The 20,054-nt window shown below is 42.5% G+C and overlaps 1 protein-coding gene across 1 annotated transcript in view; it reads right to left on the reverse strand.

Moving 5' to 3' along the window:
* LOC147021218 (uncharacterized) overlaps nt 1-20,054 on the reverse strand; it is a 93,320-nt gene that overhangs the window by 63,522 nt on the left and 9,744 nt on the right. The window contains exons 2-3 of the mRNA XM_085893701.1: nt 16,654-16,786; nt 15,194-16,519 (exon numbers count right to left, since the gene is read on the reverse strand). Coding sequence (XP_085749827.1) covers nt 15,194-16,519; nt 16,654-16,705 — 1,378 coding nt within the window. The 5' untranslated portion in view covers nt 16,706-16,786. The remainder of the gene's footprint in view (nt 1-15,193; nt 16,520-16,653; nt 16,787-20,054) is intronic.

Raw genomic sequence — 20,054 nt, forward strand, 5'->3', positions numbered from 1 at the left:
ACTCCATTTAGGGCCGCACGTTGACTGCGACAGGAGCGGAAGTCTGCGAGCCATGAGTGGAGATGGCCTTGGATACCATAGTAAGAGAGTTTGGTGAGCAGGGCAGGGTGCCAGACTGTGTCAAAAGCATGTGATATATACAGGGATAGGGCTCGGATTTCCTGTCTGGCATTGAGGGCTTCCATCCATGGTTGGGAGAGCAGAAGCAGCATATCCAGGGTAGAGTGACCTGGTCTGAAACCAAATTGATGATCAGAAATCAAGCCATTGGAGAATAGGAAGGTTTTGATGTCTGAAGCGATGATGGATTCCATAACCTTGCTGATGAAAGGGAGAAGGCTGATTGGTCAGAAGTTGCAGGGATCTGTTTTTGCAGCTTTTTTGTGCAGGGCAGTGATGTTTGCTGATTTCCAAGCAGATGGCAGATGGCCTTAAGCAAATGAGAGGGTGAATAGAACAGAGAGAGCGTGAGCAAGAGCAGAAGAGCAGGCTTTGAGGACACGTGGGCTGATGCTGTCTGGACCGGTTGCAGAATGAGTCGAGGTTTGACAGCAAGTTTCCACCTTGACAGGAGAAAAGGACACAGAGTCCAGGGACAGTTGCGTGCAACTGGGTAAGGTGGGTAGAGAAAGTTATGGGATTTGGACACAAGATTTAGCTGCAAAGACCAAGTTTAGGCATTCAGCTTTTTCACGTGTGGTATCAGCAGTGCTGCCATTTGAGGTAAGGGGAGGGGATGGAGGGGGAACATACACCAGAAACAGATTTTAATTAGACGCCACCAGGATTTTGAGGAGGGAGAGAGGTTTGAGAGTTCAGACGTGTGATGAGAAAGATGTTGCTTTCTGGCTCTCCTGAGGGTAGATACACACTTGTTCCGAACTTTATGGAAGGAACTGAGATTGCCCTCAGTTGGGGTTGCTTTCCATGAGGCAAAGGCAAGTTGTTTCAGGACAACTGCCTCACCACAAGCTTCAGTGAACCAAGGGCGGGAGGAAGGGTAGGACAACTGAAGACGAGATGGGATAAATCTGCGCATGAGGGAGAGCAAGTTTCTTTGAAAGAATTCCCAGGATGAGTTGATGTTGGAGAAAGTAGAGATAGGAGACCAGTCTATAAGTTTGAGGGCTGCTTGGAGACCCTGCCAGTCGGCTTGAGTGAAATGCCAGACTCGACGGCGGTGAGGTGGCTCTTTGATAATAGCCAGAGAGATGTCCACTTTGACAAGGACATGGTCAGAAGAACCGATTGGAGTGGAGGAAGAGCAGCAGATGTTGTCAGGAAAATTTGTCAAAATCAGATCCAGAAGAGATGGAGTCCCATTGGTTGAGATCCGGGTAGGGAAGTTGACCGATTGAATCAGTCCGAATGAGTCGCAGAAAGCTTTTGCTGAGGTGCCACGACAGGTGAGAGAGGTACCCACACCTAGCCAACTGGCATGATGACAATTGAAGTAGCCACATATGAGGAAGAGAGAGTTTGTATGAGAAGATAGAAGTTGGTCCATGTTTTCGGATAGTGAGGTGTAGATGGAGTCTTCACTGTTAGGTGGACAGTACAGTACACATATAAACATGAGGTGGGAGTTGAGTGGAAGCCGTAGCCAGAGGTATTGCTGGGGGTGAGGGGGAGTGATGGCAGTGCATGGAGAGCGAGGAATAGAGTCTTCGATGAAGAGAGCAACTCCTCCACCAGGGCGAGGCTCAGGTCTGTCAAACCGGAGGAGGGAGTAACCAGGGAGTGATACTTGGGAGTCAGACACGTCTTGGGGGAGGAAAGTTTCTGTTGGGCAGATTATGTCTGGTTTGTCAGTGGCAACTTGTATGGAAAGATCTGAAAGGTTTGAGCGAAGGCCCCGGATATTTGAGGTCCATTCTTTTAATGAAGAGGTAGGGGAGGAGGCTTTGGGTGCAAGGGGTGTGGGGGGGAGGGGGAGGGTAGGACAAGGGACGAGGGGGGAGGTAAGGAGTGTTGTTGAAAGAGTGTGGGAGATTGCAGAATAGCTCGGGGAGGGGGCCGAATGAGGAGGAGAAAAGGCTCTGTGGTGCTGGGGGAGAGGAGGGACAAGAGAGGAGAAAGAAGGCAGTTGAGGATTTGAGGAGGAGTGAAGAGATGGAGGTGAGAGGGCAGTGGAAGGAGGCAGCTTTGTGGATGGGACGGGGGGAAACTTTGGGCACGACGAGTGAGGGGGATGAATGGTGGGAGAAAGGTGAGGGGGGAGTTTTTGAGAGAGGTGAGAGGGAGGCTTGGAGGGAGAAGAGTGGGATGGTTGCTTTGAGAGTGAGGGGTGAGAGGAGTGAGTTGGCACTGAAGTTGTAAAAAAGAATGGTTGTTGGAAAGCGAACATTCATCGCAAATTGGGGTTTTAAAAAGTTTTAGGTCAATTATGCGATGAAACACATTTCTTGAGGGATGCAATAAAGGCAAATTCAGACAAGGGAGAGAAGAAACGCTGTAACAGTTGGATTTTTTAGGCAAGGTATGAAGGAAAGATCGAATTGAGAGCAGTCTGTTTAAATTGCAGAAGAGTAGTGCATTCTGATACAGTAAAGAGTACCACACGTATGAAAGAGGAAGATGAAGCATGATAAAATATAGTTTTTGTCATTATTATTAATGTTTGAGAGAGTTTTCAACAGATTCGGTCATGGAAGTGTTGTAGAAAAAAAATCGAGGAAGAAGAAGGAGGAAGAAGAAGATGAGATGAAGAAGAAGAAGAATCGGGAAAGGTAGCAGTTTTTTTTTTTTAAAGATAAGAAATAGAGTGATTCGTTGGGATTGGGGACGTTAAGAAAGTGGCAAAGATAGAAATTGAATATAATGGGGAGAAAAAACAAATAAACACGGTCGTACACTGAGGGGAACAAAGGGTAGGCTTCAGGGCTCAAAAATCGGCCTCAAGCACCCAGTAACAACAAGTTCGACGAAATCTCACAAAATAGCACGATTTTTGAAACAAAACCGAACTAGGAACACACAATAACATGTAGGTGAGAAAATAAACAGTTAAAACGGGACAGATAGCGACAGGAAACTTAACTTTGAGATCGTCAGCAGGGAGCCCCGAAGGAGACCTGCCAATGCTCCAAACCCAGAACCAGAAGACAAAACTCAGCAAACTCTCAAATGCAAACTTCTCATCCAAACTCTCTCTACCTCATATGTAGCGACTTAAATTGTCATCATGCAAGTTGGCTTGGTGTGGGTACCTCTCTCACCTGTCATGGCACCCCAGCAAAAGCTTTCTGCGACTCATTGGGACTGACTCAATCGGTCAAATTCCTGACCCAAATCTCAACCAATGGTGCTCCATCTCTTCTGGATCTGATTTTGGATCTGGATCTGATTGGATTTTGGATTCTGGATCTGATCTGATCTGGACAATATCTGCTGCTCTTCCTTTGCTCCAATCGGTTCTTCTGACCATGTGCTTGTCAAAGTGGACATCTCTCTGGCTATTATCAGAGAACCACCTCACCGACGTCGAGTCTGGCATTAACTCAAGCTGACTGGCAGGGTCTCCACGCAGCCATCAAACTTCGAGACTGGTCTCCTATTGCTACTTTCTCCAACATCAACTCATGCTGGGAATTCTTTCAAAGAAACTTGCTCTCCCTCATGCACAGATTTATCCCCTCTCGTCTTCAGTTGTTCTACTCTTCCTCCTGCACTTGGTTCACTGAAGCTTGTGGTGAGGCAGTTATCCTGAAACAACTTGCATTTGCCTCATGGAAAGCAAACCCAACTGAGGGCAAACTCAGTTCCTTCCATGAAGCTTGGAACAAGTGTGTATCTACCCTCAGGAGAGCCAGAAAACAACATCTTTCTAATCTCAATTCTGAACTCTCAAACCTCTCTCCCTCCTCAAAATCCTGGTGGCGTCTAAACAAATCTCTTTTTGGTGTATGTTCCCCCTCCATCCCTCCCTTACGTCAAATGGCCGCACTGCTGATACCGCACGTGAAAAAGCTGAATGCCGAAACTCATTGTTTGCAGCTAAATATTGTGTCCAAAACCCATCACTTTCTCAACCCACCTTACCCAGTCGCACCCAACTGTCCCTGGACTCTGTGTCCTTTTCTCCTGACAATGTGGAGAGCTTTCTGTCAAACCTTGACTCAGATTCTGCAACCGCTCCAGACGGCATCAGCCCACGTGTCCTCAAAGCCTGCTCTTCTGCTCTTGCTCACCCTCTCTCTGCTCTTGCTCACCCTCTCTCTGCTCTTGCTCACCCTCTCATTTGCTCAAGGTCATCTGCTTGGAAATCAGCAAACATCACTGCCCTGCTTAAAAAAGGTGCAAAAACAGATCCCTGCAACTACAGACCACTCAGCCTTCTCCCAATCATCAGCAAGGCTATGGAATCCATAATCGCTTCAGACATTATATCCTTCCTCTTCTCCAATGGCTTGATTTCTGATCATCAATTTGGTTTCAGACCAGATCACTCTACCCTGGATATGCTGCTTCTGCTCTCCCAACAATGGATGGAGGTCCTCAACACCAGACAGGAAATCGGAGCCGTATCCCTGGACATATGACGTGCTTTTGACACTGTCTGGCACCCTGCCCTGCTCACCAAACTCTTCCGAAGGTATCCAATGCCATCTCCAGTCATGGCTCACAGACTTCCTCTCCTGTCGCAGTCAACGTGTGGCACTCAATGGAGTTCTTTCATCCCCTCTTCCTGTCCAGGCAGGAGTTCCTCAAGGTAGCGATGTGGGCCCTGTTCTTTTTCTGGTTTTCATAAAAGATCTCTCTGACTCTCTGGAAAATCCTCTTTATCTCTTTGCTGATGATTCCACCCTCTGCCGTACAATCGGTCATCCCTCAGACCGGCAAGCAGCAGCTTCTTCGCTCACTGCAGATTTGGATAAAATCACAAACTGGTCCAACACCTGGAACATGTCTTTCAATCCGGACAATTCTCACACTCTCACGATGTCTCTTCGAAAGGTACGACCCCCACCCCCATCCACTTCCTCAACAATCCTCTGGGATCCTCAACAGTCCATTCTTTCAAGCTTCTGGGTCTCACTATCTGCCATGACATTTCCTGGGAAAGTCACATTTCAAACCTCACCTCCAAAGCCAGTCGACGACTGGGAATCCTCTGCCGTGCAAAGTCCTTCCTCGGCCCACGTGAGCTCCTGACCACTTCCAAAGCTTTTGTCCGCAGCGTGATGGAGTACTGCTCTCCCCTCTGGGCTGGTGCTCCTGCCTCCCACCTTTCTCGGTTTCACGCTGTAGAAACCAAGGCATTTCGGATTATTGGCATCTCCTGTAATGAGGCTGAGTCTTTGGGCCTCTCACTCAATCACCGCAGGTTGGTCAGTGGTCTTTCTGTCTTCTACCATCTCCTATCCAGCCTCGCAACCCCTGCTCTCTCTGCGATTTGTTCCCAACACATTTCCGCAGGGCGCTCAAGGTCCGCCAACAACCCCCATCTGGTAAAACTATCAAAATCACGAATCACTGCTCACCTTCACTCTTTCATTCCTCTTTTTTCCACCTTTGGAATAAACTCCCTCACTCTATTCAATCCCACTCTTCCCTCCAGGCCTTCAATCAGCTGTTCACCACCACCTCTTATCGTCCCCCATCCAAATCCTCGATCTTTTCTACCCCCGATAATCCACCCAAACCCACCTCCTTCAAATTCCCTGCTTTCCTTCCTGAAAGTCCCTGTAATGTCCATCTTGTATTCCCCATGTTCGCCGCCACATCCCTCTACCTTCCACGGATCTCCTAATGTCTCTGTTCCCCACTGTTTTGTCCTTCCCACTCCCTCCCCTCTTGTCTCATGCCCCCTTGCTGTGTGTTGTGTGTTAGTTCTCATTCGAGCCTGGACAAGGTATACAAAAACAAACAAACAAACAAAAAAAAACGCTTCCATTGGCAACCAGACACGCCGCCAATATGAACTGAGTTGTTGAATGTAGCGCAAAATATCCAAAGAAACTACCGTAACTGAGTATTGTGATCCGTCTTGTCCCCTATACCCATCGTAGACGGGCATCTGCATGTTATTCCTCAACAACCTTGGACACATATGCCTTAGGGAACATGTATGTGAAATTTCCCTTTGACCTGTCCAGCTGTTCTGGAGAAGATTTTTTTAAATGTTTTAGGGTAAATCCAATATGGCTAGCAAACCATGTGACCGACTACATCATATGAGTGAACCTTTTGTTCCTCATGAATAGGCAGTCATAAGTGCAAAGTTTTGTCTCGATCTGTTCATCCATTTGAGATTATTTTTGAAAGTAAAAAAAAGAAGAAAAAAAATGCTGCCAAATCACGTGACCAATGACGTGACCAAAAAATCTTTGGTGGACCATTTTATCCAGTGATGACACTCAAAATTTTCATACTGCTCGGATGTGGCTTTCCACATATACAATGACGTCATAACGAAGACACATATGACGTCATAAAAAATTAATAACATTCCCCTTGAGGAGTATTTGCTATGTGCCAATTTACAATTTTTTCCTTCATACAGTTTGAGATACAGAGATCCAAATTTTTTCTAACATGGTTGCCACACCACGTGACCGTTGATGTCACGATGATCACTAAAATATTCCACAAGAGAAGTCACACCAGTGGTGAAAAATTCGTATCAATCCGACAATAAGTTGTACAGGTAAACATGAAAGTTCTGAGCAGACAAACAAAAAAAAAACAAACCCAAATGCAATTCCCTCACTCCTATGGCAAGGGTAATTACAAGCCCCCATTTTAGTTGTCCTTTCTGACATCCAGGGAATACAGTGGTCTAGCCCTTATGAACAGATTAAACAAGAAGGGCACTGGGTAGAGCGCAAACCTCCCCCAAACCGATTAGTTTACATTTTGGATCCCACTAATAGGCCATATCTGGATTCGGACTTGAACCGACATCGAATCGGCTTGTTCTCGTCACCCAACCAACTCATCCACAACTTTTTGAGACATCCCACGCATACAAGCAAACAGAGGTGAAAACACAACCTCTGCCAACCATTGGTGGGTGAAGGTAATGAACTGTTGTTATTTATAAGCAAAGAAGCTGTGAACATCCAAAGGCTTTTTCATGAATGAACATGGCTGGAAGAATGGCCTGGAGTTGCACACACTCGTATCTGAGCCATCCTTCCAGGGTTCGAATTTTGGACCAGCTTCAACTATCGATTGTGCTTTGCAAGCAGGTAGAGGCTTCCATGTGTGCTGTCCTTCGGATGGAAGTTAAACTGGGCATCCCATCCATGAAAAATAGTTGGTGAACGTTAAAGATCTAAAGGGGTCCTTCACAAAAAGGTGACCTATCGTTGACCCACGAAACAAGTTGCAAATTATTGGCCTCAACTTCTGGGGGCACTGGAACAGCAGAATAATCATGGTTCCAGCAAAAATACAACCAGCAGCCAAAGGCTGCCTTCAAAATAAGGAAATGAATGAGTGAGTAAATGAACGCAGCTGCTGCTCTTCATTATCCCTGGCCAACCAACAAAGTTGGCGGGGATATAGAAATGGGTTCCGTCCGTCCGTCACATTTCGTTTCCGGAGCTTAACTACAAATCCCCTCAAGATATATTTACGAAATTTGGTACACATATCAAGCAAGTCCTGAACTGGTGCCTTTTGATATTTAGAGATTTCCACCAAAAAAATTTCTGTCACTTTCCATGGAAACAAGTTGGGTATTAAGAAATAATTGAGGTTAACCTTTGTTTCCAGAGCATAGTTGCAAAACTATTAACTATTTCTTGATGAAATTTGGTACACACATCAAGAATAAATTGAACTGGTGCCTTTTGCTACTTGTCCTCATTTACTATGGTGGGGGATATCGAAGACTTTGTCTTCAATGGATGCTAGTTGGTTATTGCATTCTTCCCTGCTAAACTTGATGTTGCAGGATTGTTTGCTGTGGTTGCAGTTCCAGACTTGGATGTGCAGGACATCTTGCAGTTCAAAAAACTGTTGGACCAGTTTGAAATAATTGCTTGAAAAATAGTTGGAGTGCCAAATATAGTTCTGCTGCAGACATGTTTTATCTGTGTTGTAACCTTCAGGAACACGGATACATTTTGTTTTTGATCAACAAGTGACCAAAATCGATTATCGTGTGCCATTACATATTCCCAATACCACAGAGAGAGAGCACTTCTGATATTAGGACTTTTCTTTATTCTGAAACTCTTGATATATTCAAGTTTCAAAATAAACAGTCTTCTTATTATAAACAATTTCAAAATATTCATGGTCTCCCAATATTCTATTGGAGCAGGTGCCCACACAACTTCAACGTAATGTAAAATGTCTGACTTCACAACACTATGCAAACAACAGTCAAATGTATACAATAATATCTGAAGTTAATAATATACAGCTTTCTGCTCTCAAAAGATGCTGATTAAACCATCCGGCACTACATCAAGTTCTCAACTCCCCCAGCCCCAAGTCTTCACCTCCCCCATGTGATTTGCCCAAGAAAGATCATGGCTGATCGTGAGAGAACTTCATAAAGAGCATGATGAAGAAAGTAGAGGGGGAGGGTTTGCCAATTGGTACATTTGGAGAGAGATAGTGGGAGTGGGAGATTTGTCAGGCTTGAAAGACATATTCCAAGTGTTTGACCAGCTTGTGATCTTTTTTCAAGGTCTGAAGAGAGGAAAGAGGTTGCTGCCTGTCTGTAAGAAGGAAGAGGAATATCATGGCACAGGGTAGAGTCATCAGAAAATCGATGAAGGGGGTTTTACAGAGTCAGAGGGATCATTCCGGATTCCGGTGAGTGCCACACGTTGACTGTGAGGGTAGATGAAGTCAGGAAGGCATGTGTGGAGTTGGCCTTGGACGTCATAAGCAGAGAGTTTGAAGAGTAAAGAAGGATGCCAGAGTGTATCCAAAGCACTATGTGTACAGAGAGACGACCCTGATCTCATGTCTCACACTGAAGTCCTCCATCCATGTTGGGTGACTTTCAGTGGCATGTCCAAGGCAGAAGGATCTGTTCTGAATCCAAATTGATCCGAGAGGAGGCTGTTGAAGAAAAGCTTTGATATTATGTCAACTGTGATGATGGATTCTCTGACCTTGCTTCTGACTGGAAGTGAGCTCGAGGTCAGGGGTTCAGCTTTTGCCCCTTTTTATGCAATGCAGTGATGTTAGCTGATTTTCAAGGAGATAGAAGGTGACCTCAGTCAAATGATAGGATGAAAAGGGGAGAAAGAGGATGTGCAATAGCCCAGGAGAGGAGACCACTTCATAGGTTTTTGAGTGTAAAAGTTTGGTTTGGTGTTTTTGGGGTGATAAGGACTGGGGAATCCAAATATGCTTTTCTTATGAGCTGCAACCCAGGCGATAAAGGTGAAAATTGCACATTTCTATAACCATTGCCCCCGTTTTTCCAACAAAATTGTGGTGTTGGGCAAACACAAATGGGCCGAACTCGATTTATTTTTTCTCAAAAGGTTACAAATTACCCGGATAAATTGATCGAATCTAAACCCTCCTTCAGACGATGTAATCACTTTCTCAATTGCGTCACTAATTCGGTCATTAAAGGTCACAAAGTAACAAAATTCAGACTGTTTAAAATTGGTACAATACAGAAAATTTCAACATGAAATAGATTATTGATATTTTCACAATTCCAACAGCTATATTTTCCAGAGGAAAGACAGAAACATTTTCGAATGGATTAGATCATTGTAAAGAGCTTGACACACCATAAATTCTCAAGTCAGAATTGTAATGTAATTGTAGGCAATAGGAATAACAGTATATAGAACTGGGTGTGGCAATCACAATAATCAAAACTTTAAATGGTGTGCCTATTCATCAGAAGACCATAAATTACCTCCTCAAAATGATTGAATTTGTACGTTCTTCTCACCTCTGCCACCAAAGGTGGTGGAGGTTAAGTTTTTCACCCCTGCCTGTTTGATTGTTACTTCATATTTTATTTTATTTTTTTCCCTAAGTGTTTCGATCGGTTTGGTTTGTTTTTGCCAAGTATGTTGGCCTTTTGCATTTGTCTGTCTGTCTGTAACACAATTTTTGGATACAGTTTTAAAGCAATCGTTCTGAATTTTTTTTGTGTATGTCGTTGACCGGCAAAGGACAGCAATGCTTAATTTTGGTGAAAATCCAATTCCGAATCTGAGAATTGTTTCAAGCAATTCTTTATCATTGAGAGATGGGGCCACATCTACGTATTGAATGATATCTCAAATTGTTGTGGACGACTTGTGATAAAACGAGGTGGAAGAGCTGGTAAGGTGACAAGAACAAGCCGATTTGGTTTGGATGAGGTCCGGATTCAGATCCGGTCTATCAGTGGGATACAAACTGTTCAGCCTCGGAGGTAGCGCTCTACCAAGTGCCGTTCCGTTTCGTCAAATGTGATTTTTATTCCAGCGCTTTCGAAAAAAAGTGGGAATATTGTGATTGGCTCTGCCGTCCATCCGTCTGTCCGTCTGTCTTACCCTGTAACTCCTCCGACACCATTTGAAATAGGAACTTGAAACTTTGGGACATAGTAGATAGATGTATGGGGAAGTGCACACTTTCGGATTTTTGATATGACCCCTCGGGGCCGGGCCAGAGGGGTTGGGGTCATGGGGGTCGATTAAAAAAAATATATTGTCTTATAGCTTTTTAAATCAAACATATTCATGAGTTGTACATTTAACAACATCTTTTTTTAAACACATGATGATCAGAGGGTGCTTGGGGGTAGGGGGTGGTTCGCGGATAGGGGGTCAAAATATCTCCTCCAACACCATTTGAGATAGGAACTTGAAACTTTGGGACATAGTAGATATATGTATGCGGAAGTGCACAACACTGTCAGATTTTTGATATGACCCCAAGGGGCCGGGCCAGAGGGGGTGGGGTCATGGGGGCTGATTTTTTTTAAAGTGTATTTACCATTGTACATGGTAAATTATTTTATAAAGAACTTACTTATGTGGCCCCCATGAGTGACAAACAGTCACAGGTTTTACTGTATTTATCTAATTGATTATGAATAATTATCATTAATATTATACACAGTTCATTCCTATGATTAAATTGATGCACAGTTCTATATTGCTGGACAGTGTTAAATTAATGTTTCATGAAATGTTGACATGCTTGCAATGACTTCTGATTTAGTAAACATAGTAAGTCTTTGGTCATAAAGCACATCAAATAGAAAACAATAGTCAGTCCATTTTGCAAGATAAAATTTCACCGAGCGTTAATGGGACAAAGCAGTGCACGTGGGAATATGCGATGGTTTGCCATCGACAACGTAGATCCAGTACATGAGTGTGATCAACCATGAGTGATTTTTTTTTTTTACTTGGAGAAAATTTTTTTTTGCCAAGTATGTTTGTCTGTTGCATTTGTCTGTCTGTCTGTCTGTCTGTCAGTCATGCAATTTTTGGCCAGTTTAAAAGCAATTGTTCTGAATTTTCTTTGCATGTCGTTGAACAACCGAGGACAGCAACACTTAATTTTGGTGAAGATCCAAAATCAGATCTGGATACGAGAATTTTTTTTAAAGTGATTCTTCACCATTGAGAGATTGGAACAAAAACTATGTATAGCATGAAATCTCGAAAAGTTGTGGATGACTTGCGACAAATTGAGGTGGAAGAGTTGGCTGAGGTGACAAGAACAACCCCATTCGATTTTAGTTAAGATCCTGATTCAGATCTGACCTATTGGTGACACACACTCGCCTCCAGCACAAACAACTCAACTGATTGTTCTGAATTTTTTCGGAGATGAGTGTCACCGACCTTGGAATGGTCCCGCATTGAAGTATCGTAAAATTATGTCGACCAAAAGGGTCGACATGAACGAATCTGCCAATTTGAGCCAAATTTTCTAAAATCCTCAAATTTCATCCAATTAACTGGAAATTTTCAAATTTGGCTGAGATCAAGAGATCCTGGAGGTTGCGGCATGTGTGAAAATGAAATAAAGCCACAAACTCTGGTGTCTCCAGGCATTTATAAGCATTGCAATGTATGCAGCAATTTGTTGGTATGATGATCAGGCATTCGATGATATGAATGAGGAAAGTGAAATTTATCGGTAAGAAATCGTTGCGGCCTGTTCCAAGTCAAGGCATTGCATAGCAGGCCAAAATCAATGGCGAATCAAAACCCCAGCAAGGTGACCAAGGATAATGCCGCCTTGATAAAGGATAATTAAATAAGGCCGTAAGTTATCTTCAAAAGGTGTATAAATTAACTCAAACACCCAATTTTCATAATGCACGACGTTGGAGTTCCCTTCGTTTGCATGCAAAGTTTGGAGTTGGAACATTAAATGGTTTTGAAGTGATGGAGGAGACGGACGGACGGACATACACTGGCATTTATTTTTGAAGATTTACATTGTGATTATGTTGTCTGACAGAGTTAAGATACGATAAATTACAGTGGTAATATGGAATCCTGTAACAAAAATCATTCGAGTTATGCCTATTTATGGTTGCCCTCCCCCATAATTTTGTTGGGGAAGCGGGGGCCATGGCTGCATCGAAATCTGCAATTTTCACCAAGGTCACCCCAGGTTGCCGCTTGTAAGACAAGCATATTTGAATTCCCCAGACAGTGTTACCCATAAAACACCGAACCAAACTTTTGCACTCAAATACACAACTCGTGGACTACAACAGCAGCAGAGCAGGTTTTTAGGATGTGTGAAAATGAAAGTCTGAACTTATTCCAAAGGCCATGGAATTCCATCGCCATCATGTTTGATTCAAAATCTTGTGTCCCTTCAGGTGGGTTTTCACGGGACATGCAAACGGTTCGCGAAGGATGCGTTCGCGTGTCTCGTGAAAACCCACCTTAACCAATCTGTCTTTGCACCCACCTTACAAAATCACAACTAACTGCTCCGGTCTTCTGTGTCTTTTGCACCTGATAAGTTATTAAAGTTTCTTGCAAACATTGACTCTGCAAATGGATTGTACGGCATCAGCTCACGTGTCCTAAAATCCTGCTCTGCTAATCTTGCACTTCCTCTCTTTGCCCTTTTCACACTCTCATTTACAATCAGTAATGTTGAATCTGCTTGGAAGTCAGCCAACAACACATAAAAAAGGCACAAAAAATGGATTCCCTGAACGACATTCCAATCACCTTGCTTCCAATCTTCAGCAAGGTCATGAAATACATCATCACAGTTGACATAAAATCATCCCTTTTCTCCAACAGTCTCAACTCAAATAATAAATTTGGATAAAGACCAGGTCAATTTACCTTGGAGATGCAGCTCTCACTCTCCCAACAATGATTTGAGGCCTTTTTGGCAAAGAACATATCAGGGCTGTCTCTTCGGGTATATCTCAAGCATTGAATAAGGCCTGGCATCCTGCATTTCTCTCCAAACTGCCTGCCTTTCGAATCCCGGGCCAACCACAGCTGAATGGAGTGCTGCTCTCCCATCTGGGCTCGCTCCACTGACACATCTTGATGCTGTGGAAACCAAGGCTTTCAAGATCATTGGAATCTCTTACAATGAAGCCGAGTCGATGGGCTTATCACTTTGCCACCGCCAACAGATCAGTGGTTTCCATATTCCTCTGACTCATTTCTCATCTTGCACCCTCCACATGCTTCCTCTCTCCCAGTTATACACAAGAAACATGCAGTGCACCAGTTGAATCTCGTTGGTTATCACCATTTGGATTTGAGGGTGTGGGAGGAAGTTCTCCGAGAACGCAAAATCTCCATGCCCGATTGGTAAAGGATCATGATTCATGAACCAAACTGTGAAATGTCATTCTCATCTTCCCGTTCCAAGGGCTCTTTTCAAAATCTTCACTGTACCTCCGATGTCCTCCACTTTTCCTGAAATGATTTATCAGGACTCAGTCAGGATTTTTTTTTTATCATTCCTGCAGCTTTGACTTTCACTGGAATAATTTCAGATTTCTTCAATTTACAAGTCCTCTTGACCTCATTTTACAGATCCTGGTATGTGTTCATGTTCCTGATTTTTGGAGCATTTAGTGCAAAAGTCATTGGGAACTGGAACCACAATCAACAATGCTGACTTTTCCTTTTTGTGTTTGAGCACCATTTCCAGACGCAAGGCTTTGTTTGTGATGTCGACACATGAGGGGATAATTTTGTCATGAGTGAGCATTATTTTTTCATTTTCAAGGATCGGACTTGGTTTGCATTTCCATGATTGTTCTGGGACCGGGATGTTGAAATGTTTACAAATGTGCCAGTTGATTACTCAACAGACGCTGTCATGTCTTTCTGTGTACAGCTTTTCTGCCAGGAGTTGTTTTACATCCCAAAAGGAGGTGACTGGTACTCTGTTTTGACCCAACAAAACCTGCATTTGTCGGATTGGTTCAATCGTGCAATTCTCCAAAAGGCATTGGTGTAGAATCCTTGATGTTGAGCATTTATGATGATTCGTTCTCCATCCCAATTAATTTGACCTTCGTGGCCATTCCAAGGAGCATTCCTTGTCTATCCCTGACCTGTCCAACTCTATTTAACATCTTCCTGCACTGTTGTCATTCTCCCATTTGTTGGAGTATATCTGCTGATATTTATTCTTGCAGTCTTTCTTTTTTTTTTTCTTTGCAATCATTGGGGCAGGGTTTGTTTCTGTTTTGTTTTCCTGTGTCGTATCCATCAATTGCACCTTCTTTTTAAAGTTTGTTGCTCAATGGAGTAAGGATCCCTTTTCTGGTTTGTTTTCTTGCCCGTGTACAAATCTCATCCAAAAGTCTGTTGAGCTATTCACATCCTCTGCTCGTCCGACACACGGTGTGTTCTGTGCACTTGGTTAAACTCCATCACACCGTCTCCTCATTCTCGTCTTGGTGAGTACAACCTCAGTTTGCATTAGTTTTTGGAAAATATCTTATGAATAGTTCAAGTTTCCTTGTTTTGGTGTCTAAATTGTTGACCTCCAATAGTGACCAGTTTATAATTGCAAGGCTATATTAGAATACTAGCAATGCAAGTTGGGTTATAGCTTTGGTTTTGTTGGAGAGAGGGATGACCTCAGAATTAGTCTTATTCTGCAAAGATACTCTTCGCTGATTATTTTGCACATTATTTTTGTGTTTAACCTGGAAGCCTTCTTCTGTTCCGAAGTATTTGAAGGATGCTTCATTTTCTAGTTCCTGTATGCCCTTTTGTGTGGATCCTCATATGTTTCATCAAACTGCCTTTATGAGAGAAACCAACATCACATGTGGAGCATTTGAAATGACACTCTCCTGCGTGGATCCTCAGATGTATTTCCAAATGGCTTTTTCGACAGAAATCTTTATCACATATGGAGCATTTGTAAGGACGCTCTCCTGTGTGGGTCCTCATATGTCTTTTCAAATCGCCTTTTTGAGAGAAATCTTTACCACATATGGAGCATTTGTAAGGACGCTCTCCTGTGTGGATCCTCATATGCATTTTCAAATGGCTTTTTCGAGAGAAACCTTTATCACATGTGGAGCATTTGTAAGGACGCTCTCCTGTGTGGATCCTCATATGTATTTTCAAATCGCATTTTCGAGAGAAATCTTTGTCACATATGGAGCACTTGAAATGACACTCTCCTGCGTGGATCCTCATATGTATTTTCAAATCGCCTTTTCGACAGAAATATTTATCACATGTGGAGCATTTGTAAGGACGCTCTCCTGTGTGGATCCTCGTATGTATTTTCAAATGGCTTTTTCGAGAGAAATCTTTATCACAGGTGGAGCATTTGTAAGGACGCTCTCCTGTGTGGATCCTCGTATGTATTTTCAAATCGAATTTTAGAGAGAAACCTTTATGACATATGGAGCATTTGTAAGGATGTTCTCCTGTATGTGTGCTCAAATGCATTTTCAAACTGCTTTTATGAGAAAAACCTTTTTCACATATGGAGCATTTGAAAGGATGCTCTCCTGTGTGGATCCTCATATGTGCATTCAAATTGCCTTTATGAGAGAAACCTTTATCACATGTGGAGCATTTGTAAGGACGCTCTCCTGTATGGATGATCAGATGCATTTTCAAATCGCCTTTTTGAGAGAAAGCTTTATCACATATGGAGCATTTGTAAGGACGCTCTCCTGTGTGGATCCTCATATGCATTTTCAAACCACTTTTATGATAGAAACCCTTGTCACATATGGAGCATTTGACAGGATGCTGTCCTGTGTGGATCCTCATATGTGCATTCAAATGGGCTTTATGAGAGAAACCCTTATCACATGTGGAACATTTGTGTGGGCGTTCTCCTCTGTGGGTCCTCATGTGTATTTTGATGTTTCTCGGTGAAGTAAATTCCACACTGCATATATTACACATATAATGCATTTGCCTTTCGATCACATTTTTGGCTTTGTTTAACTTAATATTGATCTTTGTGCTGTTTTCACCAGATGTGCACTTGAATTTTGAAGGTTGGGAGTCTTGTTCTTGGGATTGTTTCTTCAAAATAGACATCTTCTTCACTCTCAAGCTGCTCCTGGACCTTATCTGTCCCACTGGACTTCGTGTTTGTTCTTGAAAAACAAAGAAGAAGAAGTTATTTTACCTTTTTTGTCAAACTGAAAATGCAAAATATTAAAAGATTTCAAAAATTTGAGAAACTTTGAATTGAAAAGATTGAATGTTCATTTTGAGGGTTTCTGCTCACCTGTTGCAGAACAGACAGGACTGCCATTTGTCAAATGAACCAAAATCTTCATCTTCCTTTACAGAAGCAGATCTTAAAGTTTCTGAGAAAGATAAACCTTTGTGTCTGGATTCCACATTGACAGGACAGACATCTGAAAATAATGAAGGACATGAAGTTTAAAACACTGCAAATATCAATCTGGTCAATAGGTAGGATGCAATAGAAGTCACTTCCACTCCTTAATGTTGAGCCTGAAGGCTCCTTAATGCTGCCGCAATTACAGGGGACAAATTGAGGCGTTTGATACAAAAACGACAAAATACATACACACACCACACACACAGTTGCGGATCTGGGGTCCGTTTTTCTAAGGACCATTTCATCCCGAGATGACCCTCAAATTTTTCATACTGATTGGATGTGGCGTTCTGCATCTGCAATTATGACGTCATGATGAAGGCACCCATGACATCATGGAAAAATCCACTCATTCCCCATGAGGGGTACTTGCGTTGTGCAAAGTTTAAATTTTTTCCTGAGTTCGGTTTCAGAGATACAGAGGTCCAAATTTTCCCGTTTTCACAATATGGCTGCCACACCATGTGACCGATGATCTCATGTGGAATGTTGTAAAGATAATTATGACGAGTCGTTCCAATGGTGAAAATTTCCTCTTAATCCGACAAGCGGTTGCAGAGAAAAGCACGAAAGATCTGTGCGGAAAAAAAAAACACACAAACAAACAAGCAAACAAGACGACGTCATGCAGAGCACAATTCTTGCAGAATCCAAAAAACAAATTTGAATTCAAAAATAATTGGCTGGTTTAATTCAGTGACTTGAAACATAAATCCTCTTCAAATTTCAAGTCAATCGGAATAGTAGTGTTGGTGGAGCACAGGCGTGACAGACCAAATTTCCTTGTTAATAAACCAGTTATATCTTCATCACAGGCTCACTCAAAGCCTGACACCCCAAGCAGTCACCTGGGTCGCTGCCCCTAAATCCGGCCCTGGCTACACTATCTCCATATAATAATAATAATAATGATAACTAGAACTGCCACTTTATAACTGCTGGCAGTGATGACCGGGTACCCAGTCCGTCCGCCTTTGACACAACTGATACAACATGAGACTTAAATCATCGTCGCAAAGTTTCGCATTTATCGGATAAGCGGTGCCAGAGAAAACATTATTTAATGGTGATACAAACACAGGCCTGCTTCGAGACGGCGCGGAACAGACGAGTTACGAACCGGGCAGCACAAAGCGTTCAATTTCCTTATTACTGACGAACAGATTCAAATAATTAAATAATTCTGGCTGCCAAACCGCGTGACCGATCAGGTTGAAATTTTAAACTTTTGTTTCGCATGTCGGCTAAATTACAAATCTGAAGTTTCGTATATATAGAAGCAGCGGTTCCAGTCTAAACATGAATTAATATTTATCCTTAAATCCAAGATGGCGGCCAAACCATGTGACTTGTGATGTCATAATTTTCACCACATGTGCAAGCACAATCGGCGACGATAAGTGCAAATTTTCGCTTCGCTTGGTTAAGCAGTTCCAGAGAAAACATTATTTAATATTTTTCTTAAAACCAACATGGCTGCCAAACCCTGGGCCCGATCCCGTTGAAATTTCAAACCCTCATTCCGCATGAGCGTTCCACCATAAACTTGATGTTTCACATTTATTGATGCAGTAGTTCCAGAGTAAACATTAATTAATATTTTTCCTTCAATCCAATATGGCTGCCAAACGTTGCATCGTACCTCAAAAGGGGGTGAGAACTTTTTATTCGTCATGGAGAGGCGGTCATAGTGGTGGAGTTTCGCCTGGATCTGTTCAGCTGTTTCAGAGAAAAAGACGTTTGAAGATATTGTTTTTCAATCCAAGATGGCTGACGAACCATGTGACCTATGACATCAGAAATTTATATTCTGCTTCCAACTGGGTATTGGAACACGTTTGTGAAGTTTCGTGTTAATTGGTAAAGGTGCGTTTTTCTATCCAAGATGGCCACCAAACCATGTGACGTGAGACGTCATAATTTTTACCATGCGTGCATACTGCCCTCTCGATGATAATTACAAATTTTCGATTCGTTTGGTTAAGCGGTTCCCGAGAAAACATTATTTAATATTTTTCTTAAATCCAAGATGGCGGCCAAACCATGTGACTTATCAATTCGAAATTAACAAACTTATATCGCCTTCCTGTCCCGAATACAGTTCTGAAATCTCCCCTTCATTGGGCCAGCGCTTCTGGAGAAGAAGATGTTTGAAGGTTTTCGGGTTTTTTCAAGATGGCCGCCAAACCATGTGACCGATCAAGAACAAATTAACAAACTTGAGAAAGGACCTCATGGGGAATATATGTGTTAAGTTTCGTCTTGATCTGTCTTGCCCTTCTGGAGAAGAAGATTTTTAAAATTTATTCATTTTCAATCCAAGATGGCTGCCGAACCTTGTGACCTATGATATCATAAATTTAAATTCTGCTTTCCATCGTCGACCCGAACAAGTGTGTGAAGTTTCGTGAAAATCGGATAAGGTCTATTTTTCTATCCAATATGGCCGCCAAACCATGTGACTTCTGAGGTAAAAATTTTTTTACCCTGTATGCTGAGTTGAGCGAGGAAGGCACTTGCAAATTTTCGCTTCGATGGCTTATGAAATACCAGAGAAAACATTATTTAATATTTTTCTTAAATCCAACATGGCGGCCAAACCATGTGACCTATCACTTCGAAATTAACAAACTTGCATCGCATACATATCACGAATACAGTTCTGAAATCTCGCCTTCATTGGACCAGCGCTTCTGGAGAAGAAGATGTTTGAAGGTTTTAGGGTTTTTTCAAGATGGCCGCCAAACCATGTGACGTATCAACAACAAATTAACAAACTTGAAAGAGGACCTCAGGGGGAATGTGCCTGTAAAGTTTCGCCTCAATCTGCACAGCCGTTCTGGAGAAGAAGATTTTTAAAAAAAAAAACACTAAAAAACAAGATGGCGGCCGAAATACGTCATCGATGACGTCAAGAAAAACATTTTCGTTGGTGATTTTAGGCGTAGATGATGCTCAAAATTTTTCAGATTTTTCCTATACAGCGTTCTACTTGACGAATTTTCACCGGTATATCGCTTCACCTATGACGTCAGGAAAAATCACACGTGTTCCCCATAGGGAGCTGAGTAAAATGTATCAAACGAAAAATTTTTCCATTGCACGATTTCCGAGATACAGATGTCCAAAGTTTCTCGCTTTTTTTCAAGATGGCGACCGTACCACGTGACCAATGACGTCATAATTATAACGTGATTGTGCTATCAAAAAAGATACATACTATGGTGAAAATCTCCTGTCGATCGGACTTAGTGTCCCAGAGAAAATGATTTTTAAAGCGA

Source organism: Eptatretus burgeri, chromosome 8 (assembly GCF_056783735.1).
Source record: "Eptatretus burgeri isolate ZD-2024b chromosome 8, Ebu_testis_v1, whole genome shotgun sequence".
Taxonomy (NCBI): Eukaryota; Metazoa; Chordata; class Myxini; order Myxiniformes; family Myxinidae; genus Eptatretus; species Eptatretus burgeri.